At 55.4% G+C, this 26,065-nt stretch overlaps 1 protein-coding gene across 1 annotated transcript in view; it reads left to right on the top strand.

Moving 5' to 3' along the window:
• The first annotated feature begins 7,155 nt into the window (after positions 1-7,155).
• GLP1R (glucagon like peptide 1 receptor) overlaps positions 7,156-26,065 on the top strand; it is a 31,861-nt gene continuing 12,951 nt past the window's right edge. Inside the window, exons 1-5 of the mRNA XM_060021878.1 lie at positions 7,156-7,233; positions 14,479-14,575; positions 15,602-15,709; positions 23,271-23,389; positions 23,731-23,837. Coding sequence (XP_059877861.1) covers positions 7,156-7,233; positions 14,479-14,575; positions 15,602-15,709; positions 23,271-23,389; positions 23,731-23,837 — 509 coding nt within the window. The remainder of the gene's footprint in view (positions 7,234-14,478; positions 14,576-15,601; positions 15,710-23,270; positions 23,390-23,730; positions 23,838-26,065) is intronic.

Below are 26,065 nucleotides of genomic sequence, written 5' to 3'. Positions count from 1 at the left end.
GTGTTGACCACACTGAGACTGCAGCCCAGCTGCTGCCGAAGCCTCCATAGCCTCCCGTTCCAGGACCCCTGGGCCCTCCAGCCACTCCCGTAGCAGCAGCTTGTGTCTCGGAGAAGTGTTTGTGCCTTTTTCTATGGCAAAACTGCCATGCTTGAAATTAATTGTGTGAGCCCATCTCCCCACCCCGAGGAGCTCCTCCTGAGAGCACCTGGGTGGTGGAGGACTGGACAGCTGAGCCATTAGGTGCCGGATAGTCCCATCAGATGTGTTTGCCATCCCGTTTAGCAAATGAGCCAGAAACCAGAGCATGATTGAGTGCATGGAGAGTGAGAGCTTTCAGAACAGGGAAGGAAGTGACTCTTGGCCTCGGGAGGGAAAAAATGAAATAGACTGGGTCCTCAGAAAACGTCACCTGCCGGGCCAAGTCACTGGTCCACTTGAGGCCGGGTCTAGAGATCAGGCCACAACAACAGAGGGAGACTGTGAGCTTCCTCCAAACATAGGCCAGTCTTGAATCCTGAAGTATTATCGTGTCACTCGTCAGAGCTAAGAGAAACGACCAGTAATGGGAGCAGAAATTTCTGGACTATGATCCTGCGAAGGTGCAGGAGACATCGGCCGGGTCAGAGGTCCTACAGTCCTGCAGGCCCAGGTGGCTGCAGCCACTTTAAGCTGCATCCCAGGTGTGTCCTGTGATGTCCGAGTCGAGTAGGCACTCAGAGAGTCAAGGCGTGGTGGTGCGGGTTGCTGGGAGGAGCTGGCCCGGAGACTTTTGCGTTTTCCCTTTTACATTTGTTTTCTGTTATTCAGGAGAAGGGCGTGAGTGGGTACCACATTCCTATCATGCAAAACTGAGGGCGATGAGTGTGTCAGAGAGCGTGCGATCCAGAAGGCTCCGGGTAAGAGCCGGGCGATTGCTCGTCCTTCCCTGCTTTGGGGGACTCTGCCAGGATTTACGGTGACCTTGACTCAGCCCTGGAGGTGATCCTGGCTCCTGAAAGCCAGTGGCAGCTTCCCCACCCCAGCGCGGAGCCATTCTTTTCAGAGAGAACTTGTGGGGCCTGCAGGTCCCTCCAGGGAGCATTTCCTGCCCCGGTCTTTGAGGCCCGTGACTGGCTGGTTTGAAGGATGCTACGAGAGGGGACCAGCTGGGGAGAGTTTCTGAGAAAGAGGCTGTTGCCCGTGGACCGGGTAGCCTGTCAGCTTGGGACACCTCTTATTTTAGACCTGGGTTGACAGTTTCATTTTTCATTTTGGTCACAGTGGGTTTCTCCACCGTGACGCCATGACGAGGCGCTGAAAGGCTACGGGGAGAAGGCCTGTGCGATGCTTCCTCTTCACTTGATTTCCAAACGTGTGAAGTTTGGCACGTTTCCTCTTTTCCTGCAGAGCTTTAATTCTGTGAAGGGGCAGTGTGGGCTCTGTCATAACCTACCCCCCCACCCCACCTTCTCTCCGGAGAAAAGGCAAACAGGTGGGAACAGCTGTGGGTGAAGGCTAGAGAGAGATGGATTAGGAAAAACAAGAGCCGCGGCCACGCCATCCGGAATCCCCTTTGCGATGCTGCCGTCCACTGACGAAGGGGAGGAGGAGATGGGCCCAGAGTGAGGGGTCTCATTCACCTACTCACAGCCACAAAGAGGGGACCTCCACGAGGCCTCTGCCTGGACTAACCAGCCCTGCCCCCAGGGGCGCATGCCGGCTGTGTCTGTCGGGTAGATTAACCGCGGTGACAGTCAGCTCCCCAGTCTCAGTGGCTTAACACCATGCAATCCAGGGCAGGTCAGCAGGAAACTCTGCTCCATGCTGTCATCCAGGGACCCAGGCTCCTTCTGTCTTGTGGGCCTTGGAATTCTCCACTGGATCATCTGTGTCCAGCTGGTTGATGGGGGAGGAGAGGGTGTGGAGGATTGTGTGGGAGGTTTTATGGGCCAAGCCTGGAGAGAACCTAGACCACTTTCCTCCCCAATCCCCTGGCCGTACTAAACACCAAGGGAGACTGGGAGATGTGGTCGCCGTGTGTTATAGTTTGAATGGTGTCCCCCCGCAAAAGGTATCTCGGAGTCCTAACGCTCAGTACCTTAGAATGTGACCTTGTTTGGAAATAGGGTCTTTACAGAGGTAATCAAGTTAAAATGAGGTCATTAAGGTGGACCCTAATCCAATATGACCGGTATCCTTATACAAAAGGGAAATTTGGATGCAGAGATGTACACAGAGGGAAGACAAGGTGAAGACACGGGGCGAATGCCATCTACAAGCCAAGGATGCCTGAGGCTACCAGGAGCTGGGAGAGGGGCCTGGAGCAGATTCTTCCTCTGAACTCTCAGAAGGAACCAACCCCGACGACACCTTGATTTCAGACTTCCAGCCTCCAGAACTGTGAGACAATACATTTCTATTGTTTAAGCCACCTAGTTTGTGGTGCTTTGTTATAGCAGCCCCGGGAAACAAACACACACCAGATTTGGGGAGCATCCAGCCAGCTCTGCTATGCAATCTTCTTGTTAAAAGGAAGGGGACAGATGGCTCCTAGGGCAACACCTGCCCCCTCACTGGTTCTACCACTCTCACTAAGCTCCCCTCTGCACGACCCTCTCCCTCCCCTGGGTTTTCTCTCACCTGCTTCCCACTGCTGACACTAATCCCTCCCAGGGGAGATAGAAGGAGCCCCAGTCATTTCTGGCCGGAGTCCCCAAGCAGAGAAGAGAGAGGAATTTTGCTGTTCTCACCTCAATTGCTTTCTCTTCCTTGCTCCACTAACCCTGCCCGCACTTTGTTGAGTGGCCTCAAGCAAATCCCCTGACTCTTGTGGGACTCAGTTTCCCTCCCTGTAAAGTGGGAGCAATCACGCTGACTTCTCCCTCAACAGAAGAGTCAGTTAGGAAACCGACGCTGTGATGCTTTGTGCTGCATCCGCCCAAGACAGCAATAATCACTGTAGCTCAAGAGGCTATAAATCCTCCCCAGCTGACTGCCCAGAGCTGAACAGGACCCAGCACCTGGCAGGCTCGGCTGGGCTGGAGGATGGGGGGCAGCGATAGAGGCACTGCACAGGGGGGAAGGGCCTCTTGGGTCCAGCTAGCCTCCCCCTCCCCCAGACCTGGGGGACTGGGCTGTAGCCACCTGGACCGGGAAGGGACGGACTGAGCTGGAGCCCTGGGCATTAGCAGCCATACCTGCTGCCTTGCTGAGACCTGGCTCCGCTGGGGCAGTGACAGCTGGGAAGAGGGAGGGCCATGGGGAATAACAGTGGTGGCAGCGTTAACACTGCCATTTGCCGAGGACTTAGGAGTGCCAGATTCTGGGCAAGTGCTGCTTCTGATCGTCCAACAATCCTGTGAGGTGTGACTGTGGTTGTGCAATCAGTGTGCGAGGTCTGGGAGGGTCGCATCCAGGCTCTCTCAGGCTATCTTGACCTATCTTGGGTTAGTTACTCCACTGCTTTGCACTTTGGGGTCCTCCGTTGTAAAATGGGGAGAAAAGTGATCCCACTTCACAACCCAGGGTTGTGGAGCAGAGGACAGGGTTGCAAGAAGAGAAGCAGGAAGTGGAGGGGTGGAGCCCTTGCCTCGGGGCATCCCTTGGTGACATTCTCCTTCACTCTGGGAGCTGCTGACAGCCACATTCCCCTGGCTCCTGGCAGAACAGATTCCTGGGCCTGCTCCTGTGGTCTCTGTCTCCTCCTAGCAAACCTTCAGACTCTCCAGGCGATGACTAGGGTGAGGGCGATGGTGAGCATTAAATGGAATAACACTCACGAGGCTCCTGGAACACTGCCCGGCTCAAGGCAAGTACTCAGTAAACATTGGCCTTTATTATTATCCCCATTTTACAGACTGTGAGACCAAGGCTCAGAGATGTTCAGTGAGTGATTGAGCTGGATTTGAACCCAGGACTGACAGAGCTTAAGATCTGTGTGTAGGTGTGTGTGTGTGTGTGTTTGTGTGTCTGTGTGTGTGTGTGTGTGTGTGCGCGCGCGCGGGCGCATGTGTATTTATACTAGGCTAGAAGATTTTGGCTCTTTCCTCATCTGGTCCACCAGAATGGGGATATGGTCTTGAACTTTGGAAAATAAACAAGCTTCTTAGGAACCTGGAGCTTGGAAAGAAACCTGAACTATATGGACAAGAGACACCTGTCCTTCTTAGCAGTTTTTTCTTTTCTCCCCATCCCACCCTCTTTTTTCCCTCTACTTAGCCCCTCCCTCCCTCCTCACCCTTCCCCCAAGTGAAAGACTCCTTTCTGCCCACTGGCCAGGTCTTCCCACTGAGGAGAGGGTCCCCTCATCCAGGAGCAAAGGAGGTGGGGAGGCCTGCTCTGGGGTCTGTCTCCACAGGTCCAGGGCCTTTACAGCATCTTTTCCTCAGGTGCACACATCAGTTGCTCCCATTCCCATTTCTGAAAATAACCTGAAAACCAAGTTCTCTTAGTGGAAGCTGAGGGTACCCCACTTTAGGGCCATGGGAGAAGCTTTGGGCATAGGGGTTAGGAGCCAGACCCAGAGGTCTGGGCTGAGGAGGAAGGACCCACAGGGGAGGGCTCCCAAGACGGGCTGGCAGAGCTGGAGCCTGTCCCCTCTCCTGCACCAGCCTTCGGGGCAGGTGGACCTAGGGTGAAAGCCAGCATTGCTCTCTGAGAAGCTCATCTGTTATCCCTGAGCCTCAGTCTCCTCATCCATAAAACGGGTATAATAGTACTTGGTCCTCAGACTTGAGGAGATCAGGGCACACTAAGCATTCGGCAGCACCTGGCCCAGAGAGGGAACTCAGTACGTGGTACTGATAGCGATTGTTTTTGTTCATGGTTAGTGTTAGTCTAGAGAGCGGTATTCCAGCCCTTCCATTCCTATCCCTCTGAGGATACGGACTGCATCACCACTTTATGCCCAGGACCTAGTTCAGTGTGTGGCTCATGGCAGGTGTTCAACTGATATTTATTAAGTGTAATTTGGAGGTTGATAATTTCATGGTAAAGACTCAGTTCTAGCCCCTTATTTTCCTCTCTCCTCTCCTCTTCTCCCCAACCCCCAGCCCTCATATAGCAGAGCCTGCAAGTCATTTGTCTAGCTGTCTGTCTATCTATCTGTCTGTCTGTCTATCTATCTGTCTATCTGTCTGTCTATCTATCTATCTGTCTATCTGTCTATCTATCTGTCTATCTATCTGTCTATCTATCTATCTATCTATCTATCTATCTTGCCTTCTTCTAGAGTAATACAAGCCCTAATATTTAACCTTGCCAGTGACTGTTTGGAATTAAGGGTACTCTCCCAGCCTCCTTCAAAGCTAACCGTGCCCATGTGTCTGAGGGGGGACCATGGGGTGTGGAATTGATGGCTGCGTCTTTCAGGATGTGTCCTTACTGGCGGAGGTGCGCCCATCTTCCCTTTCCTCCTTCCTGCTGGCTGGAATTTGCACCCATCTTCCCTTTCCTCCTTCCTGCTGGCTGGAATTTGCACCCATCTTCCCTTTCCTCCTTCCTGCTGGCTGGAATTTGCACCCATCTTCCCTTTCCTCCTTCCTGCTGGCTGGAATTTGCACCCATCTTCCCTTTCCTCCTTCCTGCTGGCTGGAATTTGCACCCATCTTCCCTTTCCTCCTTCCTGCTGGCTGGAATTTGCACCCATCTTCCCTTTCCTCCTTCCTGCTGGCTGGAATTTGCACCCATCTTCCCTCTCCTCCTTCCTGCTGGCTGGAATTTGAATATCATGGCCAGAGTTGGAGCAGCCACCTTGGATCATTAGATTGAAGCCCTGAACCATGAGAATGGTGGAAACTGAAAGAGCTGGAGACCCTAATGGTCAGGGAGCCTTTGCTCCAGCCCTGGGCTGAACCTCTGGCCTTGCTTTACATAACAGAGCCCTTGGTTATGCCACTGTTATTAGGGGTTTTCTGTCACTCGAAGCCTAAGTGGCACATAAGGTGACTGTTAGACTGACTTCTGGGTAGAGGAGGGAACAAATGACTCTCAGGTAGTGAGAGGGAGCTTGCAGGACAGGAAGACCTCTCTTGGCAAATGGGAGCCCCTGGTTCCTCCCACTGGAGGCCTCCTCCCCCCTCCCCCTCCCCTCCCCCTTCCTCCCCTCCTCGGTGCTCTGAGATTTGAGAAGTCCTGTTCTCTCCCTGAGGGGCAGCTACTCCATCAGCTGCTCCCTTTCCCTTTGGAATGGTCCAGACATGCCCCGTGGTAGGTCAAAGCTGAGTGCTGCTGCCCACCCCGCTTCCTAATAGTGACATCAAAGTTCTTTTGGGAGAGGGGTGTAATTCCCTTTTCCCACTGGCACTCCACACTGGCTTTAGGGAACAGAAAGTCAGTGCCTTCTTAGCACTGTCTTCCACAGCCCGGGTGAGGGTGAACCTGTGTCCCACCCTACTCCCTGGCCTGCACTGCGTTGGGGGTTGAGGGGGGTGTTACAAAGGCAGGTATAATACAGAGCCTCCACGAAGCAGGGAGACAGAGACGCAGGAGGCACAGAGGACAGCCTTGGGCACACGTTATCCCAGGGACACGGGGGTTATAAGAGCCCCAGTGATTCAGAGCAGGGGCCATGGGGGCTGCGGGAGTCGGGGACCTTCTAGACCCTCCCCACCGGCAGGGCTCCATTGATCCATTTGTCACTGTCCCCCCAACCTTTGTTGTCCCAGGGCTGCCTTCGGGACAGAACCCGGGAATAAGGAGAGGTCTTGGGGACCGGGTAACCCCTCCGGGTGGATCTGTCTTACTCGCCACTCGCAGCTCTTGGGGTTACACTTTTCGGAAGGGGTTTGACTGGCGGTGTGACCTTGGCCAAGTCCCGTGCGCTTCTCCACCTCAGTTCCCTACGGGGTATCCTGGACAGCTGTGGGGTGGTTTGGCTTTCTTTAGCGGGGGGATCCGGGAGGAAGGCCGGCTGTGGGGTGGGGGCGGCCCGGCTCCTGCACTGCCCGAACCCGAGCGGCGCCAGCCCGGAGCGCAGGGCCCGGGACCTCCGGTCCGGAGGTGGCCGGGCCCAGGGGCCTCCGCGGGCGGGGGCGGAAAGCCGGGACCCACCCGGCCCCTCCTTCGGGCGGGGCGGCCCAGCGGCGGCTCCTCCCCCGCGCCCGCGCCGCCCGGGCTCAGTGGCGTGCGCGGTTCCGCAGGTGGCAGCGATGGCCCAGTCCTGAAAGCCCTGCCATGGCCGGCGCCCCCGGGCCGCTCCGCCTGGCGCTGCTGCTGCTCGGGGCGGTGGGCAGGGCCGGCCCCCGCCCCCAGGTGAGACCCGCGGGCCCCGGGGCGGGGGAGGCGGCGGCGTGGGCCGCTGCGGGCGCGGCGTCCGGGCAGCGGCGGCTGCGACTTGAGCGAAACTCCGCGACCGCGGGCGGCGGGAACCCAAGCCTCGGGGAGTTGGACCTGGAGAGTTGGGTGTCTGAGGTGGGGTCTCGGACGGCGGACGCCTCCCGCAGCCCCGGCCAGGCGCCCCCTTCCTGGCCGCCCGGGCCCCTCTGCCGGGCCACCGGCTGTCCCGCGGCCGCCGTGCGCTGACTTCTGCGCCGCATCTCCCCCCGACCACTTTCCCAACTCCGTCTGCCGCAAACGCGTGCCAGCGGCCCGGCCACAGCCCGAGCTCCCCGACCTCCCCTTTTCCACTGTGCCCCAGACCCCTCCCCGCCGTGCCCCGCTATCAAAGACCCCCTGGGAAGGCAGAGAGGCCTGGGCGTGGACCCCCAGCTCTATCCCCCCGCACCAGCCCCCCAGCACAGCCTTTGACTCATAGCCCCAGGTACCCTAAGGTGGCAACTTGCTGTCCTTCCCCCTGACCTCCCAGCTGGAACTCGAGAGCCACCCCTGTCCCCAGCTCTGCGCCAAGGCAAACGCTAGAAGGCTCCCTGCTCCTCTAGAAGCAGGCAGGCCTCCCCTCACACACTCGCCTGACACACCCCCATTTTGACCCCCTTGGTGGTCAACATGCACCAGAGCCCATACTGGGACACGTGGAGACACCTTGGCCTCCTGGATGCCCTTGGAGGGCTGACCACAGGTGGACCCCTGCAGCCCCTCTCTGCCTTTCCTGCCTCCAGGCTCCTGGGCTGGGGGCTGTGGTCAGCCTGCTTTAGGAGAGGAGTTGTCCAGAGATGCTGTGAGATGCTTGAGCAGACAGGAGGTGCAGGCTTTCCTGTGCCAGAGAGCCGTGTCTTCCCGTGACCTCCCACTCTTACCCCCAGACCTGAAGAGCTTTGGGGAGGGGGCTTTCACGGGCCTTGAAATTTGTCCCAGCGCAGGTGGAAGGCGGGAGGAGGGGTCTTTGATGAGTGCCGACTCCACCCCTGGCTGAGAATCCAGATGTGGACAGATATGCCTCCCAGCTAAGGTGCCAGCCCTTCTTCAGCCCCCACGTTTTTTTCCAGTCTCATTCCCTCCCTCTCCCTGTCCCCAGCCCAGCTACTGCCCCCAGCTGCAGGAGGCATCTCCTTCCACACCACTGTCCCCCCAACGCTCAGCCAGACTTTGGCTTCCCTGGTGTGCGTGGGATCTTTTGGGAGCCAGAACTGCAGACCCACTACCTGCTTCTCTCTCACCTTTACCTCCTCCTCCGGCTGGGGCAGGGTTGGGGCGGAAGGCTCTGCTGCCTGGTCCCATCCTGCTCCAGGCCATTTGCAGACTGGCTTTGGATTAAGGGAAGAGGAGAGGTTCTGAATGCTGCCTGTCTTCTCCCCAGAGTTCCTTTGCCCAGAGGAGTCAGGCTCCTTGAACCTGCCCTTTCTTCCCACCCCTCATTCCTCAGCCCTGGGCCAAAAGCCCAATATCCTGGGGCCATAACAGTCCTGGGGTGACAGAGAAGGGCAGGATGAGCCAGGCTGTGAGCAGACAGGGGGAGCTTCGGGGGTTGCCCTGCTGTGAGCATCCCTGACCCGTGGAGATCTGAGTGACAGGCTTTGAGGTCAGACTGCAGTAATTGCGACACAACCTCATGCCCGCGTGTGACTCTAAACAATGGTGGATTCTGTATTCTATTTTCTGTTCATGAGATCAGCAAGACTAGGTTGCTCCCTTCATGTCACTGCCGGTGGGGACGAATCTCAGAAAAGGAGGATTCCCTGTGTAAGGTGAACCCAGCAGTCCAGGAACAGAGAGGACAAAGGGGTGTGGGGCTGGGCTGGTGCCTAATACCTGCTCACCCAAGTGGGACTGAAGGGAAAATGGAGTGAGCTGCCCACAGTCAGGCTGGCCAGGCTGGAAGGGGGTGCCGGCAGGAGGATGGCAGGACTGACCTCTGAAGAAGGGGACCTAGGTTACTCCTTCATTATTGCCGGGAAGGACCACCCCCTCCCCTATAATTTTCCTCCGCAAGACCCCTGTGAGGGAGCTGGTCTACTGAGGAGACGGGCAAGACTTTGACACTCCAAATTAGAACCAGACAAAACCGGGTTCAAATATCAGGTCTGCGGTTAGCTGGTGATCTTGGGCAGGACATCTGACCATCCGGAACCTCTGTTTCCTCATCTGTAAATAGGGATCACCAGCCCTGCCCCATGGGGTAATGGAGACGGTTGGGACGCTGGCACCCAGAAATGGCAGCTTTAGTCACTTGGGGGATCTGACCCGCTTGTCCTCGGGAATCTGGAAGCCTTCTCCAGGGCAGGGGAAGAGGGCTGGGAGGGGGGCTGTCAGAGGCCCCGTGCCTCTGCACTCTAGTGAAGGGTGGATGGAGTCCAGGGTGCGCGGCGGTCACCATGGACTTTGTCCTGAGCTGGGCTCCCTCCCAGACATGGAGTCTGGTGGGGGCCAGGGCAGAGCAACCAAGAAACCACATCCTGCCCTTGGATGCCTTGCTCTGAGGAAGAACAGGCTCTCCTTAGCTGCAGCCTGCCCCTGAACAGATTCCTCTGTGCGTGTGAGATAGAGAGATACAGAGATACAGGACAGAGACAGGTAGAGAGAGACAAAGAGAGAGGGACCAGGGGGAGAGGGGTGGGCGGTATGGACCCCTGTTTCTCCTCCGTACTTGGATGTGACCCTCTTTATGACAGCCTGCCTGTGAGTCCCCGTGTATGAAACATCTCAGCATGTCATTGTGTGTCTGACAGTGTGTATGTGTTTGTGACTCCAAGTGTGATACTGCATCTATGGGAAGGTCTGTGTGTGTATGAGAGAGACATCTTAGTGTGTGAATGAGTGTCTGCCAGTGTGTGTCTGTGTGTGGGTGAGAAAAGTGTGCTTGTGACAGAATGTGTGTCTGTTTCTCTGTACTTATGCATGTGACAGTGTGACTTTAGTATATGTCAGTCAAGGGGTGTGTGTGTGTGTGTACGTGTGTGTGTACCTGACAGTCTATGTGTTCATGTGTGGGAGAGAGACTCCGTGTCATGTCTTAGTATGTAAGCATGTGCTCCACACACGTGTGGTAATGTGTGTGACAGTGTATCCATGTGAGGGGTCTGGTGCACGTGAGAGTGTGTGTGTGGTCTTCCTTTCCCTGCCCTTCTGCTCATGTATCTGGAGTCTATAAGGAAAAAAAATGGGGCCAAGAGCCCAGGGTCCAGCAGCACCATCCCTCCAGGTCTCAGAGGGCCTCGGGGATGGTTGGGCTCTGGAAGTTGAGCAGAGAAGAAGGAGGCAGGGGTCCTGGGAGGAGCTGCAGGGAAGATGCAGGGCTGCATCTGTTGGGAGGCGCCAGAGTTGTCATGGGAGCCCTCTTTTTCCTTTGGGGAGGCCCTCTCCCATTTTTCCCACCTTAGTGGCCTCTCTTTCCTCCTTCCTCTCAATCAAAAAGGTTACCAGAAAAAGAAAGAATCTGGTGCACTTATTCACACTGAGAAATGAAACTGCCGGAGGAATTCTTCACATTAGCAGCCAGTGTTTGGAGAAAGCGTGCCGTCCTGGGGTGCTGGAAAGCCCCTCACCCTCTCCACATCCTTCTCTTCCTGCTCTTCTTCCTTAGAACACTGCTCACTCGTACAGGGCTGGATAATTCCTAAGGGTTTTCACTACTTTATCTTGCTGGATCTGTACAGGAACTCTTTGAAAAGAACGATATGCCCATTTTACAGATAAGGAAACTGAGGTCCCAGAAGATTAAAATTTGTCCCATCAGTCCCACGTTAACAGACAAAGCTGGAATTTAAACCAAGGACGTGTGACTCTCTGTCCAGTGCTCTCTTCTGCCACCACTCCTTCCTGGCATCTTCTTTGTCACCTGCTGCTACCTTCCCGAACACCTGGATCTGAGAGACGCCCTCTCCTTACTGTAAACTCTGCCCCAGGCATTGCCCCCATTTGCCTTTACCCCCCCATCAGAGAACTCCCATGAAGCCTGGTGAGTCCTGATTCTAAAAACTGCCAAGCTGCCCTCACCCTGGTCTGCTGGGCCCCCCACTGCTGCCCTGATCTCCTGGCCAGCTCTGCTGCCTCTGAGGGGCAGGGGCCTCCACCACTGCCTCCTCCCCACCACTTACCACCCCCAGCCCCTCCTCACCAGGCCTGGAGCGGGCACTCACATCACAGGAGGATGAAATGGGTCCGAGGCTGGTGGGCGGGGCCTTGCCCCTCCTCACGGTTCCTTGCCCTGGGGCATGGAGGTTTTGCTAATGGCTATGTTGCAGCTGGAAGATGCCACAAATTAAGCAGGATGATCGGTCCTTGGCAGGAAAATATGCTCCTTTCTTCCTGCTGGGAGTTTGTTGTTCCTGGAAATGAGGGAGGGGTGGGACCCGGACTCCCCGGGAAGCCTGGCCGCCTGGTCTGCTCTGCCGTCTCCTGTCAACAGCAGAAATCGAAGACAGCTGCCGTTGACTGTGGATTTTCCACGTGCCAGGGGCCCTTCTAAGCATTAACTCACTTAATGCTCACGGGGAGGCAGGGACTATCGTTATTCCCAATTTGTGCAGGTGTGAGCTCAGGCTAGAAGTTAAAACTGTTGCACAAGGTCACAAACTTAATTTACCGGAGAGCCAGGGTCAGGCCTGGCTCTGAGCCCAAAGCCAGGGCTATTCACGCTTCTCTGTGTAACTGTGTTCCCCTGAGCCCCTGGGCCCTGCTGCACCGGGTGACCCCAGCCTCGTTCCAGACCGGAGCCTCACATCTGTCCCAGGTCCTGCCTACTGCTCTCTCCCTGGCCCAGAAAATTCTCCTGAACATCAGTCCAAAGCTGTCTTCTGCTTGCTCACCAGAGCACCGACGTCCCCACTTCTGCCCCTTCGTTCCTGCTGGGTCCTCCTGCTGAAATGCCTACCCTCTGCCCTTGCTGGGCCAGTCTCTCCCTACACCCCTTCCCTCCGCCAACCCCAGCTTACAATCCCCGGCGTCCCCCAGAGCTCTCAAGTCTTCACCGAGCCCTGCCCCAGCCATTCCCTGAGCACTTTCACCGCTGTCTTCTCTGCTGTGTCCTGAAGAGCATTTGCTCCCACCCGATCCCCGAGTAGCCTGGGGACTCTCTCAGGCCAAGGGTCTGGCCTTCATCTCTGCGCTCCCCATGTTCCCTCAGTCCGTCCCCCCACCCAGAGCCTGGCACAGTATTACTTCCATAAACGCCAGGTGGGGAGAGGCCAGAGGTCTGGTAGTTCGTGTGTTTGGGCAGGGGGGCTGCGGTGAGCAGTATTTGGAGAACTTCAGCTGGGGCAGGAGGCAGACGGTGGACCCCTGTTGTCAGGAAGCTGTCTCAGGGGGCACACAACCCCTGTTCTTAAGGAGCCCCAGCCTCAGGGAGGCTGCCCTCAGGGAGCCCCTGTCTGAAGATAGTTTCTTGTCCGAGGCTCTGCTCCGAGCAGGTGACAGGGCTGCTTCTGTCTCGAGGCTCTCCGGGGCGCTGGTGGCCAGGCTGGCTTCCTGGTGCTGTCCTTTGCCTTTCTCGCCACCCTGAGACTTCTGGTTCCCATGGGCTTCCTAGTCCGCGCTCCCTGCCCCAGACACACCTTCTGCCCCAGTTCCCAGCAGCGACCTTGCTTGCTGCCTGCTTTCGTCCTAGAGAGATCAGGTGGGATTTCTCCCTGGTCTCCCTGCCCTGACCACCAGCAGCTGCTGCATTCCGGGGAGGAGAAGGAAGGCGGGTGGGGGTTGGGGGGTGGATCCACCAGGACTGGCACTAGTGAAAACTGCGCTGACCCCTCAGTTGTAGCTAAAATTGACACTGCCTTCGCTGTTGGGTTTGATTATTTATTTGTTTAACAAGTACACTTGACCTTTGCGCTCAGAAGAGCACTGTCTTTTAGGTAGCTCTGCCTGTGGCCTCAGCACACTCACTCCAAGACTGTCCCCTTGCTTGTCAAGCGAGCTTTGTCCCCTCCCTAGGGCTTCCTGTGCCGCCAGGGATGAGCCCAAGACAACCTGTGTCTTTACGGGAAGCGTCTTGTAAGCCCCAACGCAGCCTAAATCTGGGCAGGATTACCCGGAAACCAGATCCAGTGTGCTTAGGGCACCACCCGTCAAGGGTGGTGCAAACTCCCCAGATGAAGCTGTTTTCACTTCAGCACGCATGTGTATTTTTGTGATTTCCAAAAGTGAAATTTTGTTTTAAATTATGTATAGGTCCTGAATTTTATACAAGGGGCTCCCTGGTCATCTGTGTGTCTGAAGGCTCTAAAGGAGGAATATTTATAATCTTAAGCCTGTTCAGGAAAAAATACAAATAAAAAAGAAACATAGTCCCAGGACATATCTAAAGAAGTACCCTGAAAGGTCTGGGCATGGATAATTCTCACTTGGGTGCATCTGCTTGGGTCTCTGCTAAAAAGCCAGTTCTGTTACCTTATCTATTCACAGAGAGGGGGACCCCTCCCATTGCAGACCCAATCTCTGTGTTCTGGAACTTTTCTGACCCCTTCACCCCATGTCCTCAGGACTTCTCCCACAGTTGACAGAGCTGAGACGGTGGGGGTCATGTTGACCTCCCAGGTAACGTGACTGCATTTTGCAGGAGGGATGCTAGCGGTCAGCATTACCAGCGCTGAATCCCACCTCAGCCCACACCTTCCACTGCTGCGTCACAGGCACTGATCTGGGAGACTCCAGGTCCTAGCCTTAGCTCTGCTCCTTGGGGTGCTGTGTGACCTTGACTGAGCCCCTCTCCCACTCTGGGCCTGCGTGTTGCCTTCAAGACTGGTGGATGAAAGTGTGAGAACCTCGCGGGAAGGCTGACTGGGTGCTGGAAAGGAGCCCGTGGCAGTCACAAAGCCCAGGGCCCTCAGGAACGCTCTCTGCTGGGTGAGGGCAGATGAAACCATGAATGAGACACACGCCCAGCCAGTGGCCCTTCCCCCGCTCACCCCCAACAGTGTCCTTTCAGTAGCCACTGGCTGGACATTTACTACACCCCAGGCTGTGCCCTGGGAGGGATAAAGACATAAAAACATCCACCTGGAGCCCCTCTTTGTGTTGTCACCCTCTTTCAGAGATGGCCAAAGCCTGTGGAGTTTGGGACTCTAAGGTCCCCTGGACATCAAGAAACCAAGTGTGTGTGTGGGGTTGGGCATAAAAGAGAGGTTGGTTGGACCTAAGGGGCCCCCTTTTCGTTCTTCTCCCCAGGGTGCCACCGTGTCCCTCTCGGAGACAGTGGAGAAATGGCGAGAATACCAACGCCAGTGCCAGCGCTTCCTGACCGAGGCTCCGCCCCCAACCACAGGTGAGTGCACCCAAGCAGCTCTCCACGGCGCTGGGAGGCCCCACGCCTGGCTGGGCATCATTCGCCTCTCTAGGACCCCTCATCTACCCTACGCCTGGGGGTGCGGCCTCGTTGCTGCTGTGCTCCCCCTCGCCCCTGGCTGGGGCCCCTCAGGAGCAGACACCTGGCCTTTCTATTCTGCCTCCTCCTCAGCACTTCCCAGCCTGTGCCAGGGCAGGAGGCCCAACGCACGTACTTATGGTAATAAACGTTTAGGGGGAGTGACAGACAGAATGGACTGGAGGACACGGGGAGCGGGAAGGGTAAGCTGGGACAAAGCGAGAGAGAGGCATGGACATATATACACTACCAAATGTAAAATAGATAGCTAGTGGGAAGCAGCCGCATAGCACAGGGAGATCAGCTCGGTGCTTTGTGACCGCCTGGAGGGGTGGGATAGGGAGGGTGGGAGGGAGACGCAAGAGGGAGGGGATATGGGGATATATGTATACATATAGCTGATTCACTTTGTTATACAGCAGAAACTAACACACCATTGTAAAGCAATTACATTCCAATAAAGATGTTAAAAAAAAGAAAAAAAAGAGCAGAGGACTGATAGGCCTGTGTTCCAGTCCTGACCTGCAGTCATGACCCAGTCACCTGAGGAGGGTTCTCTTAGCCTGGAGAGCTACCGTCCCCCTCATCCGTGGTGTGTAATTTAATAACAGGCCCACGAGGATCGTTTATTGAGCACTTACTATGCTCAGTTATCTATGCTAGCTATGCTATTTGTCCCCACAAAGCCCTGTGGGCTGGGGATCAACCCCATTTTCCAGGTGAGAAAACAGAGACCTTAAGTACTTTGCTGCAAGTCCCACTGCTGATAAGTGGCACCTGCTGGGTGGGAATGTGCTGGGTGGGTAGGAAGCCTCAGTGGAGGTGAGCCGAGCACAGGTTTCTGCCGGGCAGCCTCCCCGGTGGGGAACTTGGGGGGCAGTGCCCCAGCCAGGCTGGGACTCAGATGCCATCGTCCCGCTGCACCAGGCCTGTTCTGCAACCGGACCTTTGATGACTACGCCTGCTGGCCGGATGGGCCGCCGGGCTCCTTCGTGAACGTCAGCTGCCCCTGGTATCTGCCCTGGGCCAGCAGCGGTGAGTTCCCTCCCCCACCCTGTGCCCAGGAGGCTGGGGTGGGAGTGGAGTTGGCACGGGGTTCGTGCTGCCTCCTTTCCCCTGAGACGCAGCCTCCCTGCTCCGGGAGGTCTTTGGGCCTCCTCCCGGTGGTCTGCCTTTCTTTCCCTGGGGGTGGGGAGCAGTACGGGGTGGCATCCGGTGTGACCTGGGCCTGAGGCCCATCTGGCAGGTGGGGTCTGTGGGGAAATCGTGGCGTCTGACTTAAGAAAGAAATGAGCACCCTCCTGCATCAGGAAAGGAGTCAGGTAGGAACAGTTCCTGGGGGTTCGGTGTGGGGTAGGGTTACTCAGAGGTGTCATTGCTCTGATGCGTGTGTGTGTGTGTGTGTGTGTGTGTGTGTGTGTGTGTGTGTGTGTGATGTGTGTGTTTGTAGGTGCCGCCCACCTGGTAGTGGCCTGTAGCCACCTCCTGACTCTTCAGGGGTTCACTGCTCAGATGAACCCAGACGGGAGTAGTGATCGGGGCCTTGGTGAAGTTGCCCCCTAGGTCCTCCCCGGCTCACTCCTGTCTGCAGGGGACAGCCTGCACTGGGAAAGCTGAGGCTCTTTGGAGTACAGAGATCTACAGAGGCTGCAGGGGGAGCTCTGACTGGAGGAGGAGTTAATGTGCCCCCCAACACCCACCCACCTGTCCCAGGCACCAGGGAGGCTAACAGGAGACAAGCGCCCTTGCCTCAAAGAGCTCACGGTCTCAGGAAGGGAGAAAGGGTACTACTTTATAATAATGATGTTAAGTACCTGCTCTGTGCCCAGTCCTGCCCTAAAAGCCGAGTATTCATTTAATCTTTACAACTACCCCGTGGGTATGCTTGTTTTGTACAGATAGGGAAACTGAGGCCCCAGAAAGTTTAAGTCACTCGCTCCAGATGACGTGGTAAATGGCAGGGCCAGGATTTGAAGCCAGCCTGTGCTCTTAATTACAGTGCACCGAAGGGGCCTGAGACCAAGCAGAAACTGGCCCAGAAGCAGGTGTGATTGAGGTCATACTCTGGGAAGCTAGAGGGCTTCCTGGGAGAGGCAGGCCCTTAGCGGAACATCAGGGCACCTGGCAGGGCCCGGTGTGAGCTTCACCTCAGAACACAGGACTGGAGTCAGATGAAGCCCAGGCAGAAGTCCTGAGGAGACTCTCTCCTGCTGTTCCCTCCCAGTATACCCACCCCACCCTGAGGTGCACAGGGAGAGCCTGGGCCTGGAAAGAGGCAGGCGCCTGCATAAGACACAGAGCGGTTCAGTGCCCTTCACGCAGCATTTCTGCGGCCAGCTGTAAGCACTTTACACACCTACACTCATTTAACCCTCACAACAACCCTGCGAGGCAAGCACTCTGGTGACCCTCCCCTTTTACAGAGGAGGAAACCAAGGCACAGAGATGCTAAGTGACTTTTCCAAGCTCACACAGCAAGTGAGTGGCAGACCCAGGAATAAGCCAAGGAGTCTGGTTTAGAGTAAGCATGTTTCACTGCTACACCAGGCTTCCTCCAGTGTGCAGGCACGTATGTGTGCATGTGTGTGTGTTCCTGTGCACGTGGCTCTGGGCATGGGGACAGGCGAGTGGCCTGGGCCTCTGCTGGCTGGGCACACCCTGAGGGAGGGCAGTGAGCTGCCTGCCCTCTCCCTGGAGATGAAAACGTCGAGTTGTACAATCTTACGGTTCTGCCTGATGCTGCTCTGAGTGGCTGTGTGAGCTTGAGTGAATTTCTAGACCTCTCTGTGCCTCAGCTTGCCATGTGGGAGATGGGATAAAGCCAGGTGATGGGGGTGTTGGGAGGATTGTAGGTTCTTGAAAAATGGTTGCTGTTAATTTCTTCCACCTACCCGACTTACCTCGTCCACTTCCCGCAATACGCACCCTTTCCTTGCTCCCCAGTGGTTTGGGACTGGCTGTCTGTCCAGCTGGGGCCGGGCCTCTAGACCCCAGGGAGCCAGGCGCAGGACAGGGCCCATCACTCAGCACTAAGCTGTCCCCAGCTCTGCCTGTCGCTCGCGGCTCCATCCATCACCTTTAATTTTATTTGAGCAGGAAATAGGTCCTGGTGGTGCCCGTTTATGAGCGAACACGGTTTTACTGCTCTCTCCGTGAAGACAGCGGCCACTGTGCAGGCCCCCTGCCAGCCCCCGCCCCCCTCCCCTGACTCACCAAGCTAATTCACTCCCTCTTCTGACACGTGGCATCACAGACTCTGCCTCCCTCTCCCCTCTCTCTGAGTTAGGGACCTGCAGAGACACCCACCGTGGGCTCCTGCAGCATAATTGCTGCCTCTGGCCTGTCCTGGCTGTTCCGCTTGGGAGAAGCTGGCACTAGGGGCTCCCCTCACCCCCTCCCAGAGCATGGGGGAGCAGGAAGGGGGCAGTTCTGGAACTTTCTTGGGCTGATCAAGGGGGTAGACTGTGGAAAAACGTCATAGTGGGAGTTCGAAGTGGGGAGAAACAAGGGGGACGGGTCTCAGGCAGGGTCCTGGCAGAAAACACACTCAGCTGGGAATTTGAAAAGAATTCAATGGAGGGGCCACTTCAGAGGCTGGCAGGGTTAAGGGGCCAAAGAGGTATGTAAAGCACCAAGGACCACAACAGTGGGAAGCTGTAGCATCCCTAGACCCGAGCGGGGCGGGAACAGCTGGAGGTCGTGGTGATGCAGAGGCCACCAGCAGGGCAGGGCCTTGGCCACAGAGAGGCAGTGCCACTGCCAGAACCTCAGAATCAAGGCAAGAAGGGAGCAAGGGAGACATACCCCAGCCTCTCTCTCCTTCCACCCTCCTACCTTCTGCTGGTGCCTCCCATTGGCCAAACCCAGCGGAGGGCAAAGAGCCCAAGTGATGCTGTCCACAGGGGTCAGCCTTCTGGGGTGCAGAGCAGGGAAGAAGAATGAGTGACTAGAGAAAGAATTAAATTCAGAACAATTCCCCGGGGCAGGTCTGTGTCAGGAGCTGGGGATGTCAGTGAGACCTTAGGGGTGTGTGAGTATGTGGGTATTGGGGAGAAGGGGTGATCTTCCCCATGGGGCTGAAGAGGTCAGCTCAGGGGCCTGGGAAGTGGTGCTGAGGGAGGTCAGAGCCACCTCTTCTGCCTGGGGTGTGGCACCAGGAAGGCTTCCAGAGGGAGGTGATATCGGGACCAGGCCTGGAAGAACAGGCAGATGGAGAAGGGGGAAAAAGTGCCCTCCAGGGAGGGAGGATGTCAGGCTCAGAGATGGGGCCAGGCCAGGCCTCAGAACTATACAGTATCCCAGGGAAGCCAGCCAAGTCCTTGAATTCTGACCCCTCTAATTCAGAACTGGGGATTGCACAGAGAGGGTGGGAACAGGTGAGTCAAGGAAGGAAGGCGTTCAAAGGAGATGCCTTGCGTCCGCAAGATTTTCTCTGTAAACCAGAAGGCTGGAGTGGCTTCAGAGAGCCTGTTGCCACCCGAGTGCCCTCCAGCAGCCTTGTTTAACCACAAACAGCTGATCTGCTCATTACAAATCATTCCAGTCTCATTAGCTGCACCCCCTTCTGATCCCTACCTGTTAGCTTGGTTCTAATTATAGGAGAGTCATAAAATGTTTTAAAAATTGTCTATAACTCACAGTTCTTGGAAACTCTGACAGGTGCCTCCCTTGAGCTTGTACAGCAGGCCGGGGTTGCCAGAGGGAAACCGAGGCCCCAGCTTGGCTCTGGAGGAGCTCCGGCTGAGGCGGTGTCCTAAGCTCCAGCCCGCCCCCAGTGAAGGGGTACTCTTTTGAGGAATTGGTGCGGGCAGGGGGGGTGGCAGCAGGTCTTTCACTGTGACTCTAGTTTGAAGACCAACCAGGTACCAGGCACTTCACATGCTTTATCTCCTAATCCTCACACCACAGACCTGGGAAGTTATCAGGGTTCCCATTTTACAGATGCGGAAACTGAGACCTGGGGAGGTCTGCCCAAGGTCCCATAGCTGGTTGAGGGCAGAACCAGGATTGACCTTGAGTCTGTCGTTCAGAACCCAAGTTCCTTCTCCTAGGCTGTGATGTGATGCGTTGCCCCTCACCCCCACCCCAAGCGGACACCTTCAGTTCGAGCCCTGCCTTTGACCCTCATTCCAGCACTCTGGGGAGGGCCTATGACTGCCCGCTTTGAATCTTGGCTTCCCGGCCCAGGAGATGGGGGCCCAGGAGCTGGGGGCCCAGGAGTCCATGCTGACCATTGCTGTTGCCAGGATGCAGGAGCTAATGGATTCATGAGCGGCTCTCCACAGCCCTGAGTGCCCGCGTCCACGTGGAAGGGCGGCTGTTAGCTTGATTACAGACGCCGCTGTGGTTTCCGGGAGGGGAAGTGTTTAATTGGGGGTTTTAGTTCCAGCACCAGGATCTGACTTAATGAAATATCCCTAGGCCTCCTGGCATGCGGCTGGCTGCCTCCTGGTGTTGACAAGACCAGAGCCAAGCCTCTGGCTATGATCAGCAGCACCTGGGCCAGATAAAGCTGGGCTGATAAGCCGGACAGTGCCCGTACCCACCCCATCTCCAGCCAAGATGGGCACCTGGGGACCGCAGCCCGGCCAGGAACCAGCCCTGGCTTTTCATATTTGCTGCTAATGAAGGATAATTGACAGACGCACTCGTATAGGCTCACTGAGCTTCGCAGGGACGCAGTGATCCCTTGACACTGTTCCAGTAACACATACATCTGTGCACACACTGCCTCCCTACCCTCCCAGCTTGCCCTGAGCAGAGGGCCCAGGAATGGCAGGGTGCCGGGGGCCCAAACTGGCAAGAGGACCTGCTGGGAGGATGCTGAATGTTGGCAAGTCCAAGCCTGGAGGAAGGGCAGATAAATGGCACATGGCCATTGCTGACTGTTAGCAGTGAATTTGGCTGCTGACTTTTGGCCTCTGGAGGCCAAGAGCTGAGGGCTGCAACCTTTTTTTTTTTTTTTTTTTTGCGGTGCGCGGGCCTCTCACTGTTGTGGCCTCTCCCGCTGCGGAGCACAGGCTCCGGACGCGCAGGCTCAGCGGCCATGGCTCACGGGCCCAGCCGCTCCGCGGCACGTGGGATCTTCCCGGACTGGGGCACGAACCCGCGTCCCCTGCATCGGCAGGCGGACTCTCAACCACTGCGCCACCAGGGAAGCCCGAGGGCTGCAATCTTGATTCTGCCGCTTCCTGGCTGGATGACCTTGGGCAAGTCACGTGGCCTCTCAGAGGCTCAGTTGCTTCATCTGTAAAGTGGGATTTGCTGTGCCTACCTTGTAAGGTGGTTGTGATGTTCAAAGGTGTCAGGCATACAGCAGGTGTTCAAAACCTGATTCTATGAGTGAGCAGCCTGCAGAGAGGGTTCGAAAGGAGCAGATAGGAAGGAAAACATCAATTCGAGTGCCTCCTGTATGCCAGACCCTGTGCCAGCGGTGGCAAGTGGCTGTCATTAGGGTCACACTGCTGCGGGCTGCGTCCTGGGTACGTGGCGCTTCGACAGTTTGGGCCCCTTTGCGATGTCCTCTCCCTTCCCCTGGCCCCTCTGCCTCCTCTTTTCTCCCCATTTCCTCCCATCTAAATGGGTTTCCAGAGAAGGTTCTGATATAAGTCTCACTCCATGGAGTCAGCCCAGATCACCATAACTGCTCTGGGGTCATCGACTCCTGAAGACTGGTTTTGCTCTTATATCAGAAGACTCAACCCCTGGTGAAGAACTCCAGGCATCCATGCAGCAGATAAGAGAGACATTTGGGGGCCCTTCTAGTTGCTTAAATCAGACCTGGTGCCTCCTGTTCTCTGCCTTTGTCCTTTCCTGATTTTGTTCATAAATGAGCCAGGGGGCTATTGGGACACTGCTCCTCCCACTGCCCAAAGTCCCATCATTACATTTTCAGGCTTTTGTTTCTCTTCCTGGGGAAGTCTCTTAAAATGCAGTTTCTTCTAGAAGCAGTGATGCCGCAAGCTGACTCACCCCACAGTATTACCAGATAACTTCTGTCTCCTGAAGCGGGTCAGGGTCTCTGAAAGGGAGTGGAGAAAGGGGAGAGTGGGCTGGGAGCCAGGGACCGGCTCAGGGAGGACAAGGGTCCCACTGGCAGGCCCTGCAGGTGCCTGACTGTGCAGGCAGAGAGCTGTCCCTGGCCCCTAAAGTGAAGGTGTCCTGGCATATGGCAGCAGTGGGCGGGTTGATGGTTTGTAAACTGTGAAATACAGCCCCGTCCTAGAGGGTGCGTCCCTTCCCGGCCCTGGTGGTGTGGGCCCTGGGGTTGATGCTGCCGCCATCAGGCACTCATGTTAATGATCCTTTTCCACAGACCTGTCCTTACTGCTGCCTCCCCACCTGGAAACTTCTGAGCGGCCACTGCCAGCCAGGGCCTTGCGGCTTCTCCATGCTCCCTCCTTCACGCTGAGCCTCCTTCCCACAGCCGGGAGGCTGGTCTTTAAAATCTTTTGTCTTTTAGAATTTTTAAATCTTTTAAAATTCGTCCTGGCTCCAGCTCCCCTCCTTGATCCCCCCCTGTGCTAAATCTCTCCCCACTTTTGTCCCCAGTTTCCTGGCCCTGGGGTCAGACTTACATTTCCTCTCAGACACAAGTAATCCCCTGTCCCCTCTTGTGATCTCACTGCAAACTTGGGGCCGCAAGCCACCCCCTCCCTGGGTGGGCAGACAGTGAGGCACGGCAGGGTGGTCGCCTCAGCGCCAGATGCCCGGGTGGGATGTGAGTGGACACAGGGACATCCCACCCCCAGCCCTGCTGGGCCTGTGTTTGCTCTCTCTCGGTTTGCATTTCTGTTATTCCTTTCTGCACTTTTTGGTTTTTGTTTTCTGTGAGAGTCTTGATTCTCTGAAGCCAGGGACTGTGCTTCCTTCCTCCTTCAGACTGGGAGCTCCTTGAGGCCAGGGGCTGGATGTCTCCCCACTCTCAGCCTGGGAGGTCTCCAAGGACAGTCTCCATCTCCAGCTACTTGCAGCTACTTGAAGGGAAGAGCTGGTCTTCCCTCCCCGCACCACTACCCCTTGGAACAGAGTGTCTCTAAGGGCTGTGTCTCTGCCATTGACTCTGTTCCTTTTAAATCAGATGATCTTTGAGGATAGGACTGGGTCTCCTCCATCAGATGAGAACTTCTTAAGGGCAGGGCTGTGTCTCCCCTCAGACTGGGGCTCCCTGAGGATGAGGCTGGGTCTCCTTCTTTCTCTCAAGAGCTCTTTGTCCCTGGGGTCTGCTCTGCCCGGGAAGGTGGGGCCTGAGTTCTGTGAATCAGCAGTCTCAGAGGGTGGCTGTGGGTCTGTTGGGGCCACTGCTCGTCAGCACCAAACCTTGTCCATAGCACGATTTGAGGCAGGGGTGTGGAAATGGGCTAGCGCGGTCTCATCTCAATAGTGTGAATTCGTCAAGCTGCATTCCAGGGTGGCTGAGAGGAGAGGCTGAGGGTGGGTCAGACAGGCACATGGCAGGAGAGGAAGGCCCGAGGGGGTGTGTGTGTGTGTGTAGAGGGGTCAGTTCTGGGGCAGCTGGGGTGACCCCCAGGGTGGAGAGGGGTGAGGGGCAGGTGGCCTTGGGACGAGGCTCAGCTCCTGCGTGTCTCCGCCCCAGTGCTGCAGGGTCACGTGTACCGGTTCTGCACCACCGATGGCCTGTGGCTGCACAAGGACAACTCGAGCCTGCCCTGGAGGGACCTGTCCGAGTGCGAGGAGTCCAAGCGAGGGGACCAAGTGAGTTGAGCCGACGAGCTGGGGGGCAGCAGGGTGCCAGCTGCCTGGGAGCAGGGACCTGGGCATCTGGCGAGTGGGTCTGTGGCCATCTGCCCATCCCCCTGCCTCTCGGGCTTTGCACACCATGCTTTCTGGACAGAGGTGGTGTGCGTTCACCTCTCTGGCCTTGGAACAGGGCCCTAGAAATCCGAGGACCATCACCGTAGGCTATTCTCTTTCTTAGTTCCAGGATCCCAGTGGGGCTGCGTTGGGGCCCCACCTCTGCCCCGTGGGAAAGAAGAATGTGGGAGAGGAGGGTTGTGGGCCACCCCTTGTACACTGTGTCCCCCGTGTGCACACAGAACTCCCCGGAGCAGCAGCTCCTGTCCCTTTACGTCATCTACACGGTGGGCTACGCACTCTCCTTCTCCGCACTGGTCATCGCCTCGGCCATCCTCCTGGGCTTCAGGTAAGGGGGCTGCTTCAGCCTTACCTGCCGTCCTGTCCCCAAATAGAGGAGGGGGCACCAAGCTGAAACAGCAATGCAGCAGGTTCCTCTCCTAAGAGATGTCCAGAGAACCCACACCACCTATGTGGTAGACTGATGAGGCTGAAAACGCAGGCTACCACACTGTGTACTTAGTCTAATCTGTGCTGTGTAAATGTGTGCGTGTAATACTGCAAAAAAGGAAAAACAAACACTACACATGCACACACAAAGCACGTGCTCCACACCTTAACAGTGGGTGATAGGAGTGGGGGGAGTCCTCTCCGGTGAGTGTGTGTAACAGATCATCGGGAATTCAGTATGATTTTAGACAAGACCTCGGGGGTTAGAGATTCTGCGCTCTTTGGAGCTTGTCAGCTCCTATGGAAAATTTCTTTCCTAGGTCTAAGCTAGATGAGCCATTCCTTCCAGAGTACCGGGCTCTTCCCATGCCCTCTGCACTGATGGCGGTGGGCCAGGAGGGCTGGGTTCAAGGGCAGGAGGTATTCTGAGGGTAGGGAGCTCAGGACACCAGCCAGCAGGAACAGGAGAGGTGACATTCCTCCTGTGGTCCCCATGGCTTCTGGCACAGTCAGGGCTGGGCACACAGTCAGTGTTTAATAAATGCCCTCACTGAGAATATTCTCTCCTTTTATTATGCAATGTTCAGAGATCTGAAAATACAGTGGCTGATACTATGATCACCTGTGCACACACACCATCCAGCCCAGGAACTAAAGCCCACCGCGCGGTTAAGCTTCCCCGAGTAACGCTCCCTCCTCACCAGAGGGAACCCCTGAGGGGCCACTTATAATTCCCATGCATCTCTCTGTACTTTTACCACATTTCTAAGAATCTATACAAATATATAGTGTGGGGTTTGCATATTTTAATGGCGTGTTGGACATATGCTTCAGCAGTTATTTTTGGCCTGACATTATGTTTCTGTGAGGTTCTTTCACATTGATACAGGCAGTTCTGTTTCATTCATTTTAAGTGTCACTCCATTGTATGATATATTACAGTTTAGTTATTTGTTATCCTTTTAATGGAGATTTGAGGTGTTTCTCTTTTTTTTCTTCTCTGAGTTATAAACCTTGCTACAATGAACATTCTTACCCATGACTCCTTGTGCCTTTCTCCAGGGGCACATGCCTCTGAGTAGAATTGCCTGGTCTGAATACAGCGTGCTGTTGCAAATTTATTAGGCGTTGTGAAGTTGTTCTCCAAAGTGGTCATGCCAGTTTGCCCTCTTACTGATCATACATGAGAGTTCCCTTGGCTTCACATCCTCACCAATATTTCCTATTTTCAGACCTAATTCTTGCTAACCTGAAGTGTGTGAAATATCTCACTATGATTTTAATTTGCATATCACTGATTCCTGGAGAGATCTAGCATACTTTTTATGTTTCATTCTGTGAATTGCTTGTTCGTATCCTTTGCTCACTTTTTTATTGGCTTATTTGGCTTTTTCTTTTTATTTTAGGCACTCCTTGTATATTCTGGATAGTAACCCAGGCTATATCCTCTCAGCCTGGGGTTTGTTTATTTTTTCACTCGCTTTATGGTGCCTTTTATGCACAGAAGTCCTTAATTTTAATGGAATGAAATATATCAATGTATCTGGCTTTATTGATAAGATAAATATATCAGTAAGTGTTATCAATTGATAAAAATTCATTTTTCCAATTGATAAAAAAATTTATCAATTTTTTTTTCCCAAAGGCCAAATTTCTTTATGATCTTGTTTAAGAAACCTTTCCTTATCCCAGGGTCATAAGTTTTGCACATCCCTTATGGCTGTTTGGTGAACCTGGAATTTATTTTTGTCTGTAGTGAAAACAAGAAATTTAATTTCATTTTTCCATGTATACATATTCCATGTGTACATGTTGATTGCATCAGGACCATTTATTGATAGCAGTGCCTGCTCTGCCCTGCAGCAAGCATCGTCTGTGCCTGAGTGGGTCTCTGTCATGTGGATTGTTTTCCATTGGTCTAGTTATCTGTCCCTTTGCTTGTGCTATGGTGCCTTAACCACTATAGATTCGTCAAAAACCTTGGTTTTCTTGGGACTTCCCTGGCGGTCCAGTGGTTAAGACTGCACGCTTCCGCTACAGGGGGCATGGGTTCAAACCCTGGTCGGGGAACTAAGATCCTGCATGTCATGCAGTGTGGCCAAAAAATAAAAACAACTTGGTTTTCTT

Source organism: Delphinus delphis, chromosome 10 (genome assembly GCF_949987515.2).
Source record: "Delphinus delphis chromosome 10, mDelDel1.2, whole genome shotgun sequence".
Lineage (NCBI taxonomy): Eukaryota > Metazoa > Chordata > Mammalia > Artiodactyla > Delphinidae > Delphinus > Delphinus delphis.
The sequence above is the reverse complement of the archived record's forward strand: the minus strand, read 5'-3'. Positions and strand labels throughout refer to the sequence as shown.